This window comes from Aythya marila, assembly GCF_965140915.1.
Source record: "Aythya marila genome assembly, chromosome: 11".
Taxonomy (NCBI): domain Eukaryota; kingdom Metazoa; phylum Chordata; class Aves; order Anseriformes; family Anatidae; genus Aythya; species Aythya marila.
In genome coordinates this window covers 21,540,751-21,559,902 of record NC_139052.1, presented here as the reverse complement: position 1 = coordinate 21,559,902, position 19,152 = coordinate 21,540,751, and the positions used below count along the sequence as shown (strand labels likewise).

General features: G+C 65.7%; 2 protein-coding genes across 4 annotated transcripts; both read left to right on the top strand.

Annotated features, from left to right (window-relative positions):
• The first annotated feature begins 831 nt into the window (after positions 1-831).
• Positions 832-7,992, top strand: AP3S2 (adaptor related protein complex 3 subunit sigma 2). Of its 2 annotated transcripts, none has more exons than XM_082768646.1 (6): positions 832-1,269; positions 1,541-1,632; positions 1,724-1,835; positions 3,250-3,321; positions 6,466-6,573; positions 7,310-7,992. In XM_082768646.1, the coding sequence occupies exons 1-6, from the start codon at positions 1,201-1,203 to the stop codon at positions 7,439-7,441; spliced, it is 585 nt and encodes a 194-aa protein (XP_082624772.1). In that variant the 5' UTR covers positions 832-1,200; the 3' UTR covers positions 7,442-7,992. The 2 variants fall into 2 exon arrangements, with proteins under 2 accessions (XP_082624772.1, XP_082624773.1); XM_082768647.1 differs by having other exon boundaries at positions 897-1,269; positions 7,313-7,971.
• An 814-nt stretch (positions 7,993-8,806) lies between these two features.
• On the top strand, positions 8,807-17,962 carry ANPEP (alanyl aminopeptidase, membrane). Of its 2 annotated transcripts, none has more exons than XM_082768891.1 (21): positions 8,807-9,075; positions 11,999-12,933; positions 13,131-13,273; positions 13,350-13,486; positions 13,564-13,690; positions 13,834-13,988; positions 14,062-14,175; positions 14,339-14,482; positions 14,601-14,666; positions 14,815-14,880; positions 15,071-15,243; positions 15,342-15,418; positions 15,537-15,670; positions 15,753-15,808; positions 15,904-16,051; positions 16,195-16,286; positions 16,468-16,575; positions 16,654-16,821; positions 16,896-17,036; positions 17,182-17,263; positions 17,510-17,962. In XM_082768891.1, exons 2-21 carry the CDS (start codon positions 12,320-12,322, stop codon positions 17,657-17,659), a joined length of 2,895 nt encoding a protein of 964 aa, XP_082625017.1. In that variant the 5' UTR covers positions 8,807-9,075; positions 11,999-12,319; the 3' UTR covers positions 17,660-17,962. The 2 variants fall into 2 exon arrangements, with proteins under 2 accessions (XP_082625017.1, XP_082625018.1); XM_082768892.1 differs by lacking the exon at positions 8,807-9,075 and adding an exon at positions 9,880-10,292.
• Positions 17,963-19,152: the final 1,190 nt, after the last annotated feature.

The window sequence follows — 19,152 nt, the reverse complement described above, 5'->3', positions numbered from 1 at the left end:
GCCCTCTGAGTGAAGATTTTCTTCCCTATATCTAATGTAAATCTTCTCTCTTTTAGTTTGAAGCCATTACAAGCCAATGGCCACTGATGAGGTTTTCTCTGGTGAAATGGGCATGGGTTGTTCCTTTCTTCACCCTGCCCTATGGGGCATGCGTGCTTCATTTTAGGTGCTTCACTCTGGTGTCACCCCGGTGACAAGCACAGTGCTTGGGCAGCTCTGCACCCATGGGTGCTGGTGGCCCCCTCCTGCAGAGCCCGGTGTCCTTTTGCCTGGATCTTTGCCATTTTTCCCCTCTTCAAATCAGCAGTGTTAAATCTGGTCACAAACGAGGTTTTTATACGAAGGCTGTACCAAAGATGGCTTCTCAGTACCCAAGGTTATTTTATTCCCTTTTCCCACCAAGCAATGATGTTTATGTTCCCATCTGCCTCTTTCTTCCACCGCACAGCACACTGGATCCTTCTCGCAGCCCTTGATGTCCCTCCAGCCGTGACTGCCGGGCCATCCCTCTGTGCCAGTCCCGGCCCCGTGCCCTTTGTCTCTGATGTTCGGCTGGGGAGGGCTCCCAGCAGCTGGCACTGCGGGGGCTGCTCCTCCCCGGGACCCAACGGGCCGCGCTCCTTCACCGCTCTCAGAGTGGCTCAGCACGGGGGGGTCGCCGCCGGTGGCCGCCCTCCGGGGGGCTCCCGGCCCCGCGCACCTGGGGGCCGGTACCGAAACGGGGGGGGGGGCGGGGCGAGGCGAACCGGGGCCCCGCCCACGACCCCCGGAGGGCGTGGCCAGCCGCAAGGCCCCGCCCAGGCGCCCCCTCCCCGCCCGGGCGCCGTAGCCCCGTGGCGGGGGCGCCCCCTGGCGGCGCGGCCGGGAGCAGCTGCGGGGGCCGGGGCCGGACCGGGCCGTACCGGGCTGTACCGGACCGGGTCGTGCCGGGCCGTGTGGGACCGGGCCGGGCCGGGCCGTGCCAGTCCTGGGCCCAGCTCGCGGCCAGGGGGAGCGGCTGCGCTCGCAGCCCGTGCCGTGGGGGGGAGCCGCGAGTTCCCGTTGAGCCCCACCGCGGCGGGGGCGCGGGGCCCCCGGTTCTCTGCCCGTCGGGCCCGGGGCCGCCCCCCCCCCGTGTTTCCGGCCGGGGCTTCCTGCGGGGGGGGCTGCGGCCGCCGCCGGCCCCGTTCTGCTTCCGGCGCGTCCCGGGCAGCCGCCGGGATGATCAACGCCGTGCTGGTGTTCAACAACCACGGCAAGCCGCGCCTCGTCCGCTTCTACCAGCACCTGGTGCGGGGCCGGGGCCGGGGGGCGGCGGGGCTCGGCTGGGGCCGGGGGCCCGGGGCGGCGGGGGCGGGCGGGGGGAGCCGGGTGCGCAGCCCGAAGGCACGGCCGGGGCCCGTGGGGGGTCCTGGGCGGCGGGGGGGGCTCCGGGCTCTGAGCTCCGAGCTCCGGGCTGTGTGCCCCGTGCCCTCCCGGCCCCGCCGGCCCCGAGCACCGCGGGCGCTCCGTGTGTCCCCGGGCCGCCGTTCCATGGCCGCCTGCCCCCGGCTCCCCGCAGGCGGAGGAGGTGCAGCAGCAGCTCATCAGGGAGACCTTCCACCTGGTGCTGAAGCGCGATGAGCACATCTGCAACTTCCTCGAGTGCGGCAGGTAACCGCCTGCCCCCGCCGAGGGGCGGCCTGGGGGGGCTCAGCCCCGGCCCCGCTCCTGCAGCCCCTCGCCCGTCCCCGTGTCCCCGCAGCCTGTTCGGCGGCGCTGACTACAAGCTGATCTACCGGCACTACGCCACGCTCTACTTCGTCTTCTGCGTGGACTCCTCCGAGAGCGAGCTGGGCATCCTGGACCTCATCCAGGTCCGTCTGTGGGGGGACCCCGCTGCCAGGGGGTGGCTGCCGTGGGTGCGGGTGCTCAGCCCCCGGGTGCCTGGGCAGAGACCCTCGCCCGGAGCAGCTGGAGGTGCTGTGATGGGCAGCGGGTGCTGCCAGTAGCGGGGACAGCGCAGGATCTTGTTCCCTGCCATGAGTTGTGCCCAGACCCTTCCTCCTGGGCTGGGTGCTGGCATGAAGGGGCTGGATGCTGTGCACAAAGGCCATGTCCCAGGGCAGCGCTGTGCCCGCCCTGGGTGTAGCTGTGGCAGTGGTGGGGACACCCCTGGACCCTGAGTTGGGGTGCTGGTGCTGGCAGGACAGCGGTGCCCAGGTCCCCAGGGAGCCCGGTGCCAGCACAGTGGCACCAGCACCGGGTGTCTGTGCCCTCAGCCCATGCCTCTGTAGCAGCACCAGCGCTCTGCTGGGCCATGGGGAGGTGCCTTACCCCCTGCACAGTCCCTGCTGGCTGCCCGGCCTCCTCAGCCTCCCCATGGTGCTTACAGGTCTGAAACACATCTGTACATGGAAGTGACAGAAGCTGCTCTGTGAACGCAGCCAGACCCAGACCGTGCTGCCAGGTGCTGCACGTGTTGGCTGACATGGCTTAGAACTCACCTGTGGGGAAACACTGGGGGAAGTGCACCTCAATGAATGTATTAGTGTGTTTTTAAATCATGTTCAAACCCTGCGTGGGCTTCTAAAGTGACCCTTGCTAAATCCAGTAGAGGCACACAGGAGAGTGCTGGCGCAGCGGGCTGTGGGAGGATGCGTGCCGTGCCCAGATCAGCTGCTGGGACTGCGCAGTTCCCAGAACTCGGCCCCTTTCAGGCAGTTCCAGCCGGCTGCAGGACGCCCCGAGCACGCTGACCAGCTCGTGTCCCACATGGCTGCAGTGGATCCAGGCACCAACACCTGGGTTTCTCCCCCATAAAGGCCAAGCTCTGCATTTCGGTGCAGTTGTCCTTGTGCCAGGCCCTTTGAGCTTGGCCCTGGGTCAGATCCCTGCACCTGGATGTTCTGAGTGCCAAGGGCAGGAACAGGAGACAATAGCAGCCGGGTACAGAAACCTCTTCAGGGGAAGACTGCCTCTTGTCCCAGCACCATTAGGCAGTGCCCATGTGAAAGGCGTTTCCCTTGCCTGGCTGTGCCCCATGCAGGTCTGCCCAGCCTGCTCTGTGCCTCCCCGTCCCCCAAATGTCCCTGGGCCACAGCTCCCGGGGAGCCTCAGGCTGGGCAGGTGGGGTTGTTTGGGGCAGGTGGGATTGTTCGGGGCAGGTGGGGTTGCCAGGCCTTGGCCCTGGTTAGGCTGTGAAGAGCGATCTGATGGGTTCTGGTCGGGGCTGTACCTCTGTGGGTCCTGCTCTGCTCTGCACTGACCTTCCCTTTCCTCCCCCCTCAGGTGTTCGTGGAGACGCTGGACAAGTGCTTTGAGAACGTCTGCGAGCTGGACCTCATCTTCCACATGGACAAGGTGTGTTCCTGGCTTCTGCCTGCTCCCCCAGCGCGTTCCTTGCCAGCCCCTCGCTGCAGTGCCCATGGCCCCGAGTGCAGGGCCTGGCTCTGAGCCCAGGGGCCTTGCAGGGACTGCCACGAGCTTGGGGCTGCCGTGCCCAGAGTGAAACCCTGCTGGGGCCGCGTGCTCTGCTGCAGTGTGCTGGGGCTCTGTGCCTGAGGGCTGCTCCTGGGGGCTGCCCCCGGGCAGCAGGCTCCGTGCCGCGGCTTTGCTCCTCACCTTCTACATGGGACGGGCGCTGATGGGGCTGTGCCTGGCTCTGGCTGCACGTGCGGGTGCTGCACCTCCTCTGCTGTGCTGCAGGACACCATTTGGAGCCTTGTTAACGTTTTGGGGGAGTTGCAGGGAAAAAAAAAAAAAAAGAGGAACAATGGAAGTATTTGGAATACAAAGTGTTTGGTAAACTTTCATTTGAGCCACAACCTCTAATGTTTCCTCTTCAGCTGGACAGAGCCTCTGGGCGGAAACGTCTTCTCTTTGATCGTCTCCTAGATGGAGCTGCAGATAGCAGGGTCTGTCCTTAGGGAAAGGAGGGTTAGTTGACGTGTGCTGGACTTGTGCTGCTCTTGATAAGGCTGTTCCTGCTTTCTTGGAGACAAAACATGCCAACAAAAAAAAAGGAGTGAAAAATCGATAAGGCTGTAAAAATGTTCCCTTCCTGTTGGTGATTCCAACTTAGGAACTGTCTGGCAGAGAAACAGAACTGGCAAGTGTTCTTAGGTGACCTAGAGCAGCTGAATGTTCTAGCGGCTGGTTAGGTAAGACTTTGACTTTATTATTTGACTGGCTGTAAACTTTTAGAGATGTTACAAGGTTGATTATTTTGTCAGCAAAAGTGCTCTTATCAAAGCAAACAAAAGAAGAGCGTGAGTAAGGATGATTGTAAGAGGAGTTTTCAGGGAAGAAGTGATGTCAGCCACTGAAATCTGAGGCCACGTCTTGGGTAGGGTGCACTTTCATTTGCTTGTTTGTGGCATGGCCGAGACCTGGCAGTTTTACCCTGAATCAGCAACCCGCAGGCCGGAGAGGTTGCCCTCTTGCTCGTGCGCTTAGCCAGCAGTAGCACAGTGCCCTTCCTCCGAGCCCTTTTGCCAAGCTAAGAGTTCAAAGGCGAGAAGTCAGGGAGGGTTTCTGATAGGGACAGTCCTGGTCCTGGGCTCAGCTTTCCCCAGGCTCGCTTGTTTATATCCGGTGCTGGGCTCCCTTTGTTTCCCAGCCTTGACTTTGGTCCTTGGCCGCTATCAGCCTGCCCTCCTGTTTGGCCCTGCTGTCTTTCTGTGTTTGGCATTTTTCTGTTTCTTGGAGGTTGGGCACCTGCTGTCCAAGTGCTTGCTGGTGGTGCAGTGCTGGGACATGGGGCACACGGCCATGCCCGCTGCTCTCCCCGCTGCCCCTCGCATGCCTGGGCAGGGCTGCGTGTGGCTGGGTTCCCCCTGCCACCAGGGGAACAAAATCCACCCAGATTTTGTGAGTCCCTAACTAGAAGCAGTGTGGAATTAGGCTGACACCAACTGGAAAATGCTGGTTTGCTGAGCAGAGACGTTGGCTGAGAACGTGCTGAATGCAGCGGGTTCTGGCTGGGGCAGCAGCACGAGGTCCATGCCATCGGAGCCGTTTTCGTGGCCCCTGGCCCTGCAGCGTGCAGCCGGGTCTGCGGCTCCCAGGCACCAGGGGCACGTGTGCCTTTGGGCTGTCAGCTGTGGCAGCAGCGACCTTAGAGCTGTAGGGATCCCCCGGTCCCAAGGGGAAGCTGCAGGCACAGAAGTCGTGCGGAGGCCCCAAGGAGGCTGTGGGGTGGGGTGGCCTCGCTGCCCAGCCCCTGTGCTTTGTGCCTCAGAGGAGAACGTGAGCTTTGCCCAGCAGCTGTGAGCTCCCGGGGGGGACGTGGTTAGTTCAGGAAGCCCTGTGTTCAGTTTCGAAAACAAAAGGTTGTTGGGATTTCTGCCCGGCTGGTTTAGGTCCAATTTGGACTGAAGCCAGATCTTGAAGGAACAACATTTCCTGCATCCCAGATGCTCTCGGGTTGCAGGGAGCTGCCTGCGCCGTGCGGTTTGGGGTGCACAGGGGGTGGGTGCGAACCAGGACGGTGCTGAGGGGGGTGCACGGAGGTGGCTGGGCTGCTGGGGTGTCTCGGGCAGGCTGGGCTGTGCCGGGCCCTCGCTGTGCTGCTGCCAGGCTGGTCCCACACACCATGGAGCTCCTGGCACTGTCAGATCCAACAGAGGGGCTGTGGGGGCATCGGCCCCGTGGCTTGCACAATGCTGGATTTTCCCCTCCTCGGGGAGGGGTTCTCGGTATTGTTTTGTTTTTCGGTGCATTGCTCTGGCAGTGTTTGTCGCACAATATTCGCAAGTGCAATCAGCCCTCATGCAGCCATAAAACGATGTAATAACTTAACAATCTTCCAGGAATAGCATATTTTGCGGAAGTATCCAAAGAGCCATAAACTCGTTATCTGTGCTGGATGGTGCTGGAAGCTGCCAACTCAGCAGGGAATGTGGTGCTGTGCAGGTTGGCATAGCCAAAGGTGTGTTGCTGCAGCACAGCACGTCCCGGCCCACCTGCAGTCCTTTTATCTTGTTTTCCTTGGATTGCCAACCAAGATGGGCCTTGTCCAGGGCGGTGTTTGTGGGGCATTGCCGGCGTCCTGGGGCTGGCGGGAGGCAGCAGCTCACAGCTCGGGGACTGCTCCGGCTTGTCCTTGGGCCTGGGTGACCCAGGGGAAGGAAGGGGACTCTCTTAACAGTTTTGTGCCTTGTGTGTGTGTGCCACAGCCCCATCTTTTCTAATGGAAAGCAATGAAGCTGGGCTCTGCCTCTGGCCTGGCTTTCACTGGGAGGAAGCGGCGTGCCTGGAGGCTGCGGGGAGGCCCTGGGCATCCGTCAGTGGATGAGGCTGCCCCTCTGTGAGGACGGGGCTGTCCTCTTGCCCTCGGAGCTCTGTGTGCGGGGCTGTCAGGCCCGTGCTTTCTGGCTGAGAGGAGGAAGGAGCTGGGTTTGCCTCAGGTCGATGTCATCCCCATTGTGGCTTCCACACCAGCCTGCCCCTGTGCCCCTCTGGCACAGCCACGGGCTGGGTTTGCAGCCTGCTCTTTTGTTCCAGGTTCACTACATCCTGCAGGAGATGGTGATAGGCGGCATGGTCCTGGAGACCAACATGAACGAGATCGTGGCGCAGGCAGAGGCCCAGAACAAGCTGGAGAAGGCGGAGGTGAGTGGCGATGCTGCAGCTCTCTGGTAAGGCCTGTGGTGGGGACAGCCCGGGGGTCTGGGGGCATGGGGAGATGTGCTCAGGTGTCAGAGTGGGGCAGTGGGAGGGCAAAATGTGTGCTTGTGCAAGGGGCTGGTGTCCTCCAGGCCACGACGTGGGTGGGTAGCGAGCGGGGGCTGCCTCTGTGGGGCGAGAGGAGCTGGCACGAGCGGGGTGCCCCCAGAGGACCCGGCCTCTGCCTGTGCGCATCCCCGGGGAGAGGGCTCGGGCAGCGCCTCCCCAGCTGAGCTCCGTGTTTGGGAGCACGGGGAGCAGCCCGAGCACGGCTATCACCGTTCCTGTCAAGGTTAATCACGTGAGTCAGTGAAAAGTTTATGGCCCCTGTTTGCACTGTCATTGGGAAGATGCGGCCGTGATGTGATAGCAGGGAGTGAAACGCGGCCCCGGCCTCAGCAGATAGCGAGCTGTCGGCGGTGCCTGAGCCTGGGGGAGGCTGCGGTTTGGGTGTGGGCCCTTCCCGGCAGGCTCGGGGCTGGGCTGCAGGCACTGGGCCCGTATGTGCTGCGTGTGCTGCGTGTGCTGCGTGTGCCGTGCCGCAGGCATTGGGCTCTGTGTGCTGGGCTCTCTGTGCTGGGCTCTGTGTGCTGGGCTCTGTGTGCTGGGCTCTCTGTGCTGGGCTCTGTGTGCTGCCCCCCGGGGCAGTGGGGCTGAGCGGTCACCGCTTCCCTCTCGCCAGCAGGGAGGCCTCTCGGCCGCTCCGTCCCGCGCCGTGTCGGCCGTGAAGAACATCAACCTGCCAGAGATCCCTCGCAACATCAACATCGGAGACATCAACATCAAAGTGCCCAGCCTGTCCCAGTTCATGTGAGCGGCCCGAGGCGAGGAGAGACCACGGCCTGAGCTCGCTTTGGCAGGGGGGCGCTGGTGGCTGCTGGGCTCCCCGTGCCTGTCCGGGGCTGGCAGAGGGCAGAGAGCAGCGGTGGGACCCGATGAGAGCGGAGCCGTGTCTGTCACCCCAGGCTGAGCCGTGCCCTCTGGCTGCCCAGCAAGGGTGGCTCTTCCTCCTCGCCCTCCCTCCGCGGTGGGTGTGCAGCCTCTCCTCTGTGCTGGGCAGAGCCGGGTCCTGCCTCTGCCTGGGATCGTTCCTTGCAAAGCCACCCCTGTAGCTGATGGCTCCGGGAGGAGCCGTAGGTTGTCCTGCTGCTCTGCCCGCCCTGGGCTGGACGGCTCCGTGCCCACCCCTGGGCCTGGTCGGGGTGGCAGGGGGGCACCCCCTGGGCAGGGGCACAGTGTCGGGGGGGAGGGCGTTGGGGAGCTGTGCGCTGCCTCCGGGACCCCTGCCAAATGCTGCAGGGGGCCAGGGGGACCCGTCCACATGCCCCTCCTGTGCCCAGGACACGTGCATGCTGAGAGCGTGTCCTTCCTCCTAATAAACCACTGTGAGAACCTGTGTCTGGTGGCTGCTGCTGGCCTGGCTGGATGGGGATGCGGGGCTGGGGGCTCTGTGCTGCTCTGGGACTCCTGGCTGGCAGAGGCTGCTGGAGGGGTGGTGGGGCCCCGGGGTGCTGCCCGCTGGGTGCTGCATCCATGGAGCAGATGGGAGCGTGGAATGGCCACACTATGGGGCTGGGACAGCGGCGTCCCCTGCTCAGGGCCTTGGGCAGCTGGGCCCCCAACCCGTGCCCTCCCCGCTGCCCTCCTGCCGGCCTCCCTGCCTGCTGTGCAGCGGAGCATCCCCATCCCTGTCCCTGTCCCCATCCTTGCTGTGGCTGGGTGCTGGCGAGGAAGGGAATGAGGCAGCCACATCTCTGCTCAGTGGTGCCCCGTGCCCCCAGCTCCCCCCTGACCCCCCAGCCACCAATGTCCAGGCTGGCGCGGGGGCCCCTTCCTGTCCCGTTTCCCTCCCGCCCGCCCCGGGCCAGCTGCGCTCCCGCGGGCTCTGCCTCCACTTCCCCTGGCAGGGAAACGGTGACTCTGCTTGGAAGGAATTTTCCTGCTGTCTCCCCTCTCTGCAGCTTAACCCTTCCCCAGCTGCCCAACGTACGCCCCAGCAGCTCTCGAGGTCACCGAGCTGGGCAGCCGTTTCTTCATTGCTGCCAGCCCTCCTCCTCCTCCTCCTTCTCCTCCCAGCAGCCGCCCGAGCCACGCGGTGGTGGGACGTGTCAGGGGTGGGACGTGTTGGGGTGGGACGTGTCGGGCTGGGATGTGTCGTGGGCTGGGGCAGGGCAGCGAGGGGCTCAGCGTGGTGCCGCCGTGCTCCAGGCAGCCCGGGTGCAGGGGGAAGGGGGCGATGGGCAGGCAGCCCCGGCTGCGCTGGGCCGTGTCCGTGCTCCAGCCCGGCGCTGTGGTGGTCAGCAGCGCGTGCCTGGCCACACGTGATGATGAGCAGCTCGGGCACCTCCGGTAACAGCTCCGTCCTCGCCACCCTTTCCTGTGTCCCACCAGAGCTTCAGCCCCGTGGGTCTGCACGACGCCGAGGGCCGTGGAGGCTTCTGCGGCTGGGTGAGTCCGGCTGCTGCTCCCTTGTCCCCCCTGCATGCAGGGCAGGGAGAACGGGATGGGCCAAGCTCCCTGCCCTGGCCCCCACCCAGGAGGGCTGCAGCCCTGAGCCCAGCAGCGTGGGGACAGCCCCGGCTGGGATGGGGCAGGGGTGGCCGTGCGAGAGGAGAGACCTCAGGGGAGACCTCGCTCCTGCTGCCTGGGGCAGAGCTGTGGAGGCGAGAGGCAGAGCTGGCCCCCAGCCCCTTGGCCCTGGGAGGCTGCTGGGGGCTGGCCCGTCCCCTGCCAAGCTTTGGCACCGACGAGTTCCTGGGTTCCCCTGAGCTCAGCCGGGGCTTGCTTGTAGGAGAACGTCCCCCACTCCAGCCTCCCTCCCTGGCAGTGCGGTGGAGGGCAGCAGGACGGAGCCTGGCACGTGCCCAGCCCTTCTGCAGGCACCTGCACACCCTCGACAGGAGTGTTTAACCTCTCCCTGCCACGGACAGGGTGAGACTTCTCCCCTGGCCAGGGAAATCCTGCAGGGACGATGTTCCTGGGGTGCCCGGGTGCACTGCGTGCCGAGGGGCGCACAGCCAGGCTGTTGCTGCTGGCGGGTGGTGGCTTGTCCCCTGGTGGCTTGTCCCCTTCCTTGCCACCCCCAGGGATGAGTGTGCTGGCAAAGGCTGGCATGATGGAGGGGACACTCAGCAGGGTGCTGGGGGGCTCTGGGGGCAGGGCAGGCAGAGGCATTTTGTCCCTGGCAGTGGGGCATGGGGGTGCCCAGGCTGCGCAGGGCCGGCGGGCAGCCTCCTCCAAGCAGTGCCTTCCCGATGGGGCAGTGGTGGCCGAGGTGGGGCCCGCAGCTCGCTGGCATCCCCATCTGCCCTGGGGGGCCCCGGTGTGCCCAGACCTGGCAGCGCCTTCCCCAGGCAGTGGTGCCTCGCCCCGTCCCTGTGCTGGTGCTGTGCCGGACAGCCCTGGCACCCCGGCTGGGCTCTGTGCCGCGGCCCCCCTGCACCATGCCGCAGCCCCCCAGCCCTCCGGGTAGGGGCGGCCAGCAGCACAGGGGTTAAGGTGCCGAGGAACGGTTCAGGTTACTTCCCTTGGAGCACGAGGAGGAAACTTTCCTTCCTACTGGTGCCTGAACTAGCGGAGCAGAGAGCCCAGGCAGGGCGCCTTGATGGCAAGGGGGCAGGCGGGAGCCCCGGCGCCTGCTGCACCCCACGGCTGAGCGCAGGAAGGTGGGTGCTGGGCAGACCCCGCAGCCGCTGCTCCTGGGGCTGGGGGCCTGCCTGGGGCGCCCGTGGGCTGGGCTGGGGGACCAGGGGCTGTGCACACGCAGGGGCCACAGCGGGACCGTGGCGTGTGGGATGGGGTTTGGCGGCGTGCTTGGGGCTGTGGCACTCATGTGCGTGGGGGCTGCGGAGCACGCATGGGATGGAGGGGCTCCGGGGGTGTGAGGGGTTATGGAGTGGGCGTGCGGCTCAGGAGAGCTACGGGGAGCAGGGAGCTGCGTGTGCACCCTGGGGCTGGAGGTGGTGGGCAGGGAGCACCCCACACCGCTGCCCGCCTGTGCGCTGTCTGCAGGGACCTGTGTGGAGGTGGGGGCTCTGCGGGGAGGCTGGGGGCTGTGTGCAATGGGGAGGGGGAGGTGGAGCAGGGGGTGGTGTGGGGCGGTGCAGGCGGCTGTGCGGGGCTGGGAGTGGTGTGTTGGGGGGCTGCTGTCTGCGGGTGAGAAGTACGTGGGGTTGGGCACTGGGGTCTGCGTGGGGGAGCCGGCTCTGCAAGGACACAGAACAGTGGAGGGCGTGCGGGGCCCCCCTGGTCTCCAGGGTGCCATCGCAGCCATGGCTTGGGGTATGTTGTTTCCTGATCCCAGTTCCCAAAGCAAAGTCAGGAGCCTGGCTGTGCTACAGGGGGTGGAGGCTGCCCAGACTGCGGGGCCGGTGGGGCTGTGCAGGGCAGGGGATGCCCGGGGACGCTGCAGCCTCCCAGGGCTGCTCTGCCAGCTGCAGTGATGCTGGGTGCATCTGGGTGCTTATGGGGACAGGGCACGGTTCCCCAAGGACACCTCTCACCCTCTTCCCCGGTCTGCCCCTTGCCCTGTCATGCCAGCTGCCAGCAGAACCAGCCCAGGTCAACACCACTGAAGGAATCAGTTCCTGGGAAGTTTCTGTTCCCAGCGTGAGATGCAGAGCGTTTCCTCTCCCCACCCCACCCCACCCCGCACGGGGACTTTACTCCTTTGCTTTCTGCTGTGCCCGCAGAAGCCTCTGGCAGAGGGCAGTGGGGCACGGCCTGGGGGGGCTGGGGCTGCTCTCCCGTGAGGGCAGAGCCCGGGGGACAGCGCACAGGCGATGTGCGTGCCCCTGCCCCATGCACCAGCACGTCCAGCCCCAGCACCTTTGCTTGGCTCCCAGCCAGGGCCCCTGCTGGGGAGTGCAGGCGAGGCTGAGCCCCCGGAGCCCCCCCAGCTGTGTGCTGTGTGTTTGGGACCCCCAGCTCACAGAGCACGCAGGATGCTGGGTGCCCTGCAGCCGGCCGCAGTGGGCACGTGCCAACCTCTGCTGAGTTCATGGGGCTGGAGTTTGAACTCCCAGTGCACTCCAGTTAACGCAAACCTGGACTTTGAGAGGGCCGTGGGCAGGGCAGGCTCCCCTGAGCACGGTCCCAGGCTTCCAGCCCTGCACCACTGCGGACCCCCGGGCTGCAGCACTGCACCCTCCTGCTTCTCCCTGCCAGTGTGGGGAGCCCCGGGTGGCTGTGCCCGTGCCGGGGGGCCGACGGCGGCTCCCACCCCTCAGTGCTTGCAGACCCTGCTACTTGAGGGTGAACGGTGCAATGCTGAGCACGATCCTGGGCTTGGTACTGGGGCTGCCTGCCTGCCCTGTGGCAAGGCGGGGACGTGGTCACCGGCTGTGACTCAGCTCTGTCCCTCCTTTTGCAGGGCCAGGCCAGTGCCCGGGAGGGACGCCAGGAGCCCTGGCCTGTAGCTGTGCCCCCTCCCGTGCTGCCCATCCCTGCTGATGTAATCCTGAGCTCCTGGTTTCGCTCCAGCAGCGGCAGCACCTGGGATTAGTGCTCCTGCGAGGCTGGGAGGTGGGCGGGCAGAAAGCTCATCCCAGGGGCTTGTCACCACCCCGAGCCTCATGGTCGTTTAATCCTTCACCCATTAACTTGGACTAATAAACCCTGGGGGAGAGAGAGGCTAAAAGCCGTGCCTGCCGGGCCGAGCGTCCTCTGTGAGCGCAGCTCCTGCAGCCCCGCCATGGCGGCCGGGTTCTTCATCAGCAAGGCCGTGGGCGTCGTCTGCATCGTGCTGGCCGTGGGGGCTGTGGCCACCATCATCGCGCTGTCCGTGGTGTATGCCCAGGAGAAGAACAAGACAGCGAGCTCTGGCGGTGACACCACCACCACCACCACCACCACCACCATCACCTCCTTGGCTCCTAACACCACCGCTGCCCCCAACAACCCCTGGAACCGGTGGCGGCTGCCAACAACACTGAAGCCTGAGTTCTATGGCGTGACCCTGCAGCCCTTCCTGAAGCCCGATAACAACAACATGTACATCTTCAAAGGGAACAGCAGCGTGACCTTTACCTGTGAGGAACCAACCGATCTCATCATCATCCACAGCAACAAGCTGAACTACACCCTGCAGGGGGGGTTCCACGCCTCGCTGCAGGCGGTGGACAACCCTCCAGCGCCCGCCATCACCAAGACCTGGCTGGAGACCACCACCCAGTACCTGGTGGTGCAGCTGAACGACACACTGCAGAAGGGCAAGAGCTATGTACTCTCCAGCATCTTCACGGGGGAGCTGGCTGACGACCTGGCGGGCTTCTACCGCAGCGAATACGTGGAAGGAGATGTCACCAAGTAGGTGTGGGGCACGGCGGGGAGGTGGCTGTGCGTGCTGGGGAGCCCGTGCCCTCATGCACCGTGGGTGCAGGGTGCTTCTGCATGCCACCCTGAGCGGGCAGGGTGTGGGGTGAGCGGAGGGACCCCGGCTCCCTGCAGGGTGCAGAGGGGGCAGAGACCCCAGGCGCTGGGGTGCTGACAGGGTTTTCTCGCAGGGTCGTGGCCACCACACAGATGCAGGCACCCGATGCGCGGAAAGCCTTCCCCTGCTTTGATGAGCCGGCCATGAAAGCCAACTTCACGGTCACACTGATCCACCCCTCCGACCACAAGGCGCTTTCCAACATGCCCGTCGCGAGTGAGTGGGGCAGGGGGAGCCCGGTGCCGGGGTGGGCAGGCAGGTGAGCTGACCCGCGTCCCTCTGCTCCTCGCAGGCACCCAGGAGGTGAAGATAGACGGCGAGAACTGGAACATCACCAGGTTCCTCACCACTCCCAAGATGTCCACCTACCTGCTGGCCTTCATCGTCAGCCAGTTTGACTCTGTGTCCAACATGTCGGAGGAGGTGCTGGTAAGCTGGGCACGGGCGCCCTGCACCCAGGGCAGAGCCCAGGCAGCGCCTGAGCCCGGCACCGTCTCTCCTCTCAGATCCGCATCTGGGGCCGCCCCCAAGCCATTAGCGAGGGCCAGGGTGACTACGCGCTCCAGGTGACTGGGCCTATCCTCAACTTCTTCGAGCAGCACTACAACACGGCCTACCCGCTGCCCAAGTCTGGTGGGTGCTGGGGCAGCCGGGGCACGGGGACCAGGCTGGCAGAGCTGCAGCGGTGTGCGGGCGGCCGGGTCCTGCTGCTGGCTGCAGGGCAGGGGACCACTGCTGCTGGAGCAGCGCGCTGACAGCACCCCTCCATCCCCCAGACCAGGTCGCCCTCCCCGACTTCAACGCGGGCGCGATGGAGAACTGGGGGCTGGTGACCTACCGGGAGAACTCGCTGCTCTTTGACACCAACTACTCCTCCATTGGCAACAAGGAGCGTGTGGTGACCGTCATCGCCCATGAACTGGCTCACCAGGTACCCGCCGGTCCCCCTGCCCGCCCCCGCTGCTGGCGGTGCCCGGCCGACACGGTGCTCTGCTCCCCGGCAGTGGTTTGGGAACCTGGTGACGCTGAGGTGGTGGAACGACCTGTGGCTGAACGAGGGCTTTGCCTCCTACGTGGAATACCTGGGCGCCGACTCAGCGGAGCCCAACTGGAACATTGTGAGTGCTGGGGCCGGCGGGCACGGGCATGGGACACGGGTGTGGGGCGTGGGGCTCAGGCACGGGCACCTCTTGCTGCCCGGAGCCCCAGGGGCTGCCCCGCTGCACAAAGGCCACTGGGCCTGAGCGGGGCTGATGCGGGTGCCGGCGCTCGCCCCTGCAGAAAGACCTGATGGTGCTGAACGAAGTCTACACCGTGATGGCGACCGATGCCCTGACCACATCCCACCCGCTCTCCTTCCGCGAGGATGAGATCAACACCCCAGCCCAGATCAGCGAGGTCTTCGACACCATCGCCTACAGCAAGGTGGGAGCTCAGCGCGCGCCAGCCCGGGGCACGGGGGGCTGGGAGCGCGGGGAGCCGGGGCAGGGGCTGCGAGGAGGCACGGGGCCGTGTGCCCGGGTCTCACGCGCTGTGTCTGCAGGGAGCATCGGTGCTGCGGATGCTCTCCGACTTCCTCACCGAGGACGTGTTCAAGGAGGGGTTGCAGGTGAGGACCTGTCGGTGCCGGCTGGACACCGGGCCCCTGTGCGGGGTGGGCGGCTTGGCAGGCAGCCTCTTGGAGGCTGGTGCCTCCCTGGGCGCCTCCACCTGGGGTCTGCCCCTGCCCACGAGTCTCCCCCACTGCTCTCCCGCAGTCCTACCTCCATACCTACGCCTACGGAAACACCGTGTACACAGACCTGTGGGAGCACTTGCAGAAGGTATGAGGGAGGTGTGCTGCTCTCAGCTGCTGCCTCAAACTCCCCCAGCCCCTTCCCTGCCAGGGCTGGGCAGGATGGGGTGCTGGGCGCTCGGCGAGGGAAGCAGCACCTGCTGAGCCCCATGCCACCAGCCCCTGTGTGCGGCCAGCCCCCGTGGCGCCAGGGACCCACAGCCAACTTTTCCCCGCAGGCTGTCGACAACAAAAACGTCACGTTGCCCGGCAATATCAGCACCATCATGGACCGCTGGACTCTGCAGATGGGCTTCCCCGTGGTGACCGTCGACACGAGCACTGGCAAAATCCAGCAGAACCACTTCCTTCTGGACCCCACCTCCACGGTGGAGAGACCCTCCGATTTCAAGTGAGTGGGGCTGTGAGAAAAGTGCCGGGGGGGCACAGGGGGACCGGGGGGTGCAGAGGGTGAGAAACTTCCTGCTCTCTTCCCGTTCCCTGGCACAGCTACACCTGGATTGTGCCCATCACCTGGATGACATCCCAAACGAGCGGCAGCAGGTACTGGCTGGTAGAAGTCTCAGGTACGGCGCTGGTGGGGTCTGGCGGTGGGGATCTTGCTGCCATCTCCCCTGCCCTGCTGGGTTTCGGGGCCTCCCCAGGTCACAGCGGAGAGCAGACCTCCCTCCTCTCCCCTTCCAGACACCAACTCCAGCTTCAAGGTGGACAGCCCCGACTGGCTCCTGCTGAACCTCAACGTCAGCGGCTATTTCCGCGTCAACTACAACCAGGAGAACTGGAACCAGCTCCTCCAGCAGCTCTCCAATGACCACCTGGTACGCGGCACTGGGGGTGGGCACCCGCTCCCTGCACCCCGTGCCAGGGCTACCCAGTGACACCGGCTCTGTTCTCCCCCAGGTCATCCCTGTGATCAACCGGGCGCAGATCATCGACGATGCCTTTAACCTGGCCAGGTGAGCAGCGCGGCAGGGCAGGGATGAGAGGCACAGGCAGCAAAGCCAGGTGGCACGGGGTTGGGGATCTTCACGCTGCCCTGTCCCTGCTGCAGGGCCAAGTACGTCGACGTGACGCTGGCCTTGAACACCACGCTGTTCCTGAGCCAGGAGAGGGAGTACATGCCCTGGCAGGCGGCGCTCAACAACCTGAAGTACTTCCAGCTGATGTTTGACCGCAGCGAGGTGTTCGGGGTGATGAGGGTGAGCTGTGCCGCCTGCCGGGGGGTTTGGACCCCGCAGACCCCACGCTGCAGGATGGGGACTGAGGGCTGGGTCTGCACCCGGGGCTGGGGTGCGAGGTGCTGCCGGTGCTGCCCCGCACTGACCGCCCGCCTGCCCTGCAGAGTTACATCCAGAAGCAGGTGAAGCCCCTCTTCGAACACTACAAGAATATCACCAATAACTGGGCCAAAGTTCCCCCAGGCCTGATGGACCAGTGAGTGTCGCACGGCTCCGCTGCCTCGCCAGACCCCTGGCATCTCCCCAGGCGCAGCGGGGTGCTCACCACCACGTGTGCGGGGAGGAGGCGCAGGGTCCTGCCCGTGGCCTGGCACTGGCCGGCTGGTGTCTGGCTTCCACGTGCCCAGCCCCGGCCCCATGGGCTCCTCTCCTTCCAGGTACAATGAGATCATTGCCATCAGCACAGCCTGCTCCTACGGCATCCCTGAGTGCCAGGAGCTGGCCACCAGTCTCTTCCAACACTGGCAGAACACCAGTGACAACATGTGAGTCCCTGGGGTGCCCCCACGGCCGGGCTGGGCATGGCGAGGGCTCCCTGTCTGAGACGCCTCTTTCCCCTGCAGCATCCACCCGAACCTGCGCTCCGCCATCTACTGCAGCGCGGTGGCCACGGGCGGTCTGGAGGCCTGGAACTTCTTGTGGGACCGGTTCCTGGAGGCCCCCGTCGTCTCCGAGGCCGACAAGATCCGCGCGGCTCTCGCCTGCAGCACTGAGCCCTGGATCCTCCAGCGGTGGGTGCAGGGGCCAGGGCGAGGGCCGGGGCTCTGCTCGCACAGCCCCTCACCCGGTGGCTCCCCCCCCCCAGGTACCTGCAGTACACCATCGACCCCACCAAGATCCGCAAGCAGGATGCCACCTCCACCATCAACAGCATCGCCAGCAACGTGGTGGGGCAGTCCCTGGCCTGGGACTTCATCCGCAGCAACTGGAAGCTTCTTTTTAGCCAGTGAGCACCACGTGGGGGCCGGGGGAGGGCATAGGGGCTGGGGGCATCGGTGAGCTGCCTATGCCCCCGGGGTGGGGGCTCCGTCCCTTTCCCTTGCTTGTGCAGCCCGCAGCCCCCGGCTGAGCTCCCCTCTCTGTTCTCCCAGGTACGGGGGTGGCTCCTTCTCCTTCTCCAGTCTGATCCTATCCGTGACCCAGCGGTTCTCCACGGAGTTTGAGCTGCAGCAGGTGAGGTTGGGCCCCAGCAGGGTCTGTGTGCTTGGGCGGCTGCCCCCCAGGCTCCCCGCGGCCGGGTCCATCTCCGTCCTGCCGCACCTTGCAGCCCTGGGGAGGGGGCGGCCGCCTCTGCCCCTCATGTGGCCGGGGGTCTGGGCAGCCGCTGCCTTGCCCTGAGCTGCCCGGCCCCATCGGGGGGGGAGGATGCTCGCCGCGGGGGTCCCTGCACCAGTTCCAGCCCCTCTGTCCCCCCCGCAGCTGGAGCAGTTCAAGGCAGACAACCAGGACATCGGCTTCGGGTCGGGGACTCGCGCCCTGGAGCAGGCGCTGGAGAAGACGAGGTCCAACATCAACTGGGTGAATGAGAACAAGGCGTCTGTGCTGGCCTGGTTCACGGAACACTCCTGATAACCACGCCTGGCCCCGCACACCTTCCTGCACGGGGCAGGCGTGGGGCTCGGCACGGCACTCGGGCCCCTGCTGCTCTCGGTGGCCACACTGGACACTCGCCCGCTCCGGCCCCCTCCTGTGCCCACCCCAAAGCGCTTCTGCCAGCGCCCCCGGGGCCGGCCCGGCCGCATCCTCTGCTGCTGGTGATGGGAAGGGGCCGCTGCCCCCGGCAGTGCCCGGCACCTGAATGGTGGGCAGGGACGGGTGAGGGCCGGGGCTTGTGCCAGGCCTTAGCTCTTGTAAATAAAGGGACGCATGGGAGCTTGGGCACGGGCTGTGGCAGCGGGGCGTGGGGGGCACGGGCTGGCCCAGGGGGCTGACGGGGGGTCAGGCAGGAAACGTCCGGGACCCTGCAGAGCGCGAGGGAGCGGGGAGGCAGAGCCCTGGGCGTTAGGAGCCCGGTGCTAAGTGGCTCTGGGGGCTCTGCGACGCCAGCGCCCGGCCCCTCCGTCTGACGGCTGCGTGTGAGCTCTCCTGCTGCGCTCCCGGGGGGGCAGCACGGACACGGCAGCCTGCGAGCCTCGGCCCCAAACCCTCCCCTGGGGCTTAGGCACAGAGAAGGGACGGGACGTGGTGGGCAGGGGGGCAGCGGGGCTGGGGAAGCCCGGGGTGGGGGTCCCCTCCGTCACCGCAGCTCGGGGGGTGTTTGGGGTGGGCTGGGACTGGGCGTGACTGGGTGTGGGGAGGCGATGGCTGAACTTTGTCCCTCCACAGCCCCCCCTGGGGTGCCCCAAGCTCCTTCCCGTGCTGGGGCGCAGCACATGGGATCTGCACAGTCACGAGGCAGGGCAGCGTGGTGCTCAGCAGCTTTAATGAGGAGCCCTTCCCCAGCACCCCACGGTGCTCCGTGGCACCGCTGCGCCGTCCTCCCCCCCCCACCCATTCTTCCTCGCTGGCCATGGGCACGGGATCAGCTCCACCACCCCCAGCACCGTGCTGGGGCGCTGCTGGTCAGGATGGGGGCTCCAGGAGTGTCGGAGGAGAGGAGCAAGTCCGGGGCTGGGCTGCCGAGCTGTGCAGAAAGAGCTGTCAGGGGAGCTGCGTGCGACACCACTGTGCCCCATGCCCTGTGCCACGCGGCCCGGGCTGCCTCTCCAGTGGGCTTCACTTCTTTCTGCCCCCCACCCCCCAAATTCAGTCACCCCATGCAGCCTCCCCAGTCATGGCACACGTCATTGCTGGTGCACTTCTGCCTGCACTCTGTAGGATCATCCCCCCATCCCGTCCTGTCCCCATCTCCATCCCATCCCCATCCCATCCCATCCCATCCCATCCCGTCCCGTCCCGTCCCGTCCCGTCCCGTCCCATCCCATCCCATCCCATCCCATCCCATCCCATCCCATCCCACCCCACCCCACCCTGGGCTCTGCTGCCAGCCTGCTGTCCCCGTGTGGCATGGTGCAGGAGCAGAGTGGGGAAGGAGTTGTGCATACCTGGGAGCCATGCGTGGG

Coding starts and splice junctions, on each gene's coding strand:
- ANPEP (XM_082768891.1), top strand. CDS start 12,320: ATGGCGGCCGGGTTCTTCATCAGCAAGGCCGTGGGCGTCGTCTGCATC. Junction 14,667..14,814: donor TGTTCAAGGAGGGGTTGCAG/GTGAGGACCTGT, acceptor GCTCTCCCGCAG/TCCTACCTCCATACCTACGC. Junction 15,671..15,752: donor AGCTCTCCAATGACCACCTG/GTACGCGGCACT, acceptor GTTCTCCCCCAG/GTCATCCCTGTGATCAACCG.
- AP3S2 (XM_082768646.1), top strand. CDS start 1,201: ATGATCAACGCCGTGCTGGTGTTCAACAACCACGGCAAGCCGCGCCTC. Junction 1,836..3,249: donor GCATCCTGGACCTCATCCAG/GTCCGTCTGTGG, acceptor CTCCCCCCTCAG/GTGTTCGTGGAGACGCTGGA. Junction 3,322..6,465: donor TCATCTTCCACATGGACAAG/GTGTGTTCCTGG, acceptor CTTTTGTTCCAG/GTTCACTACATCCTGCAGGA.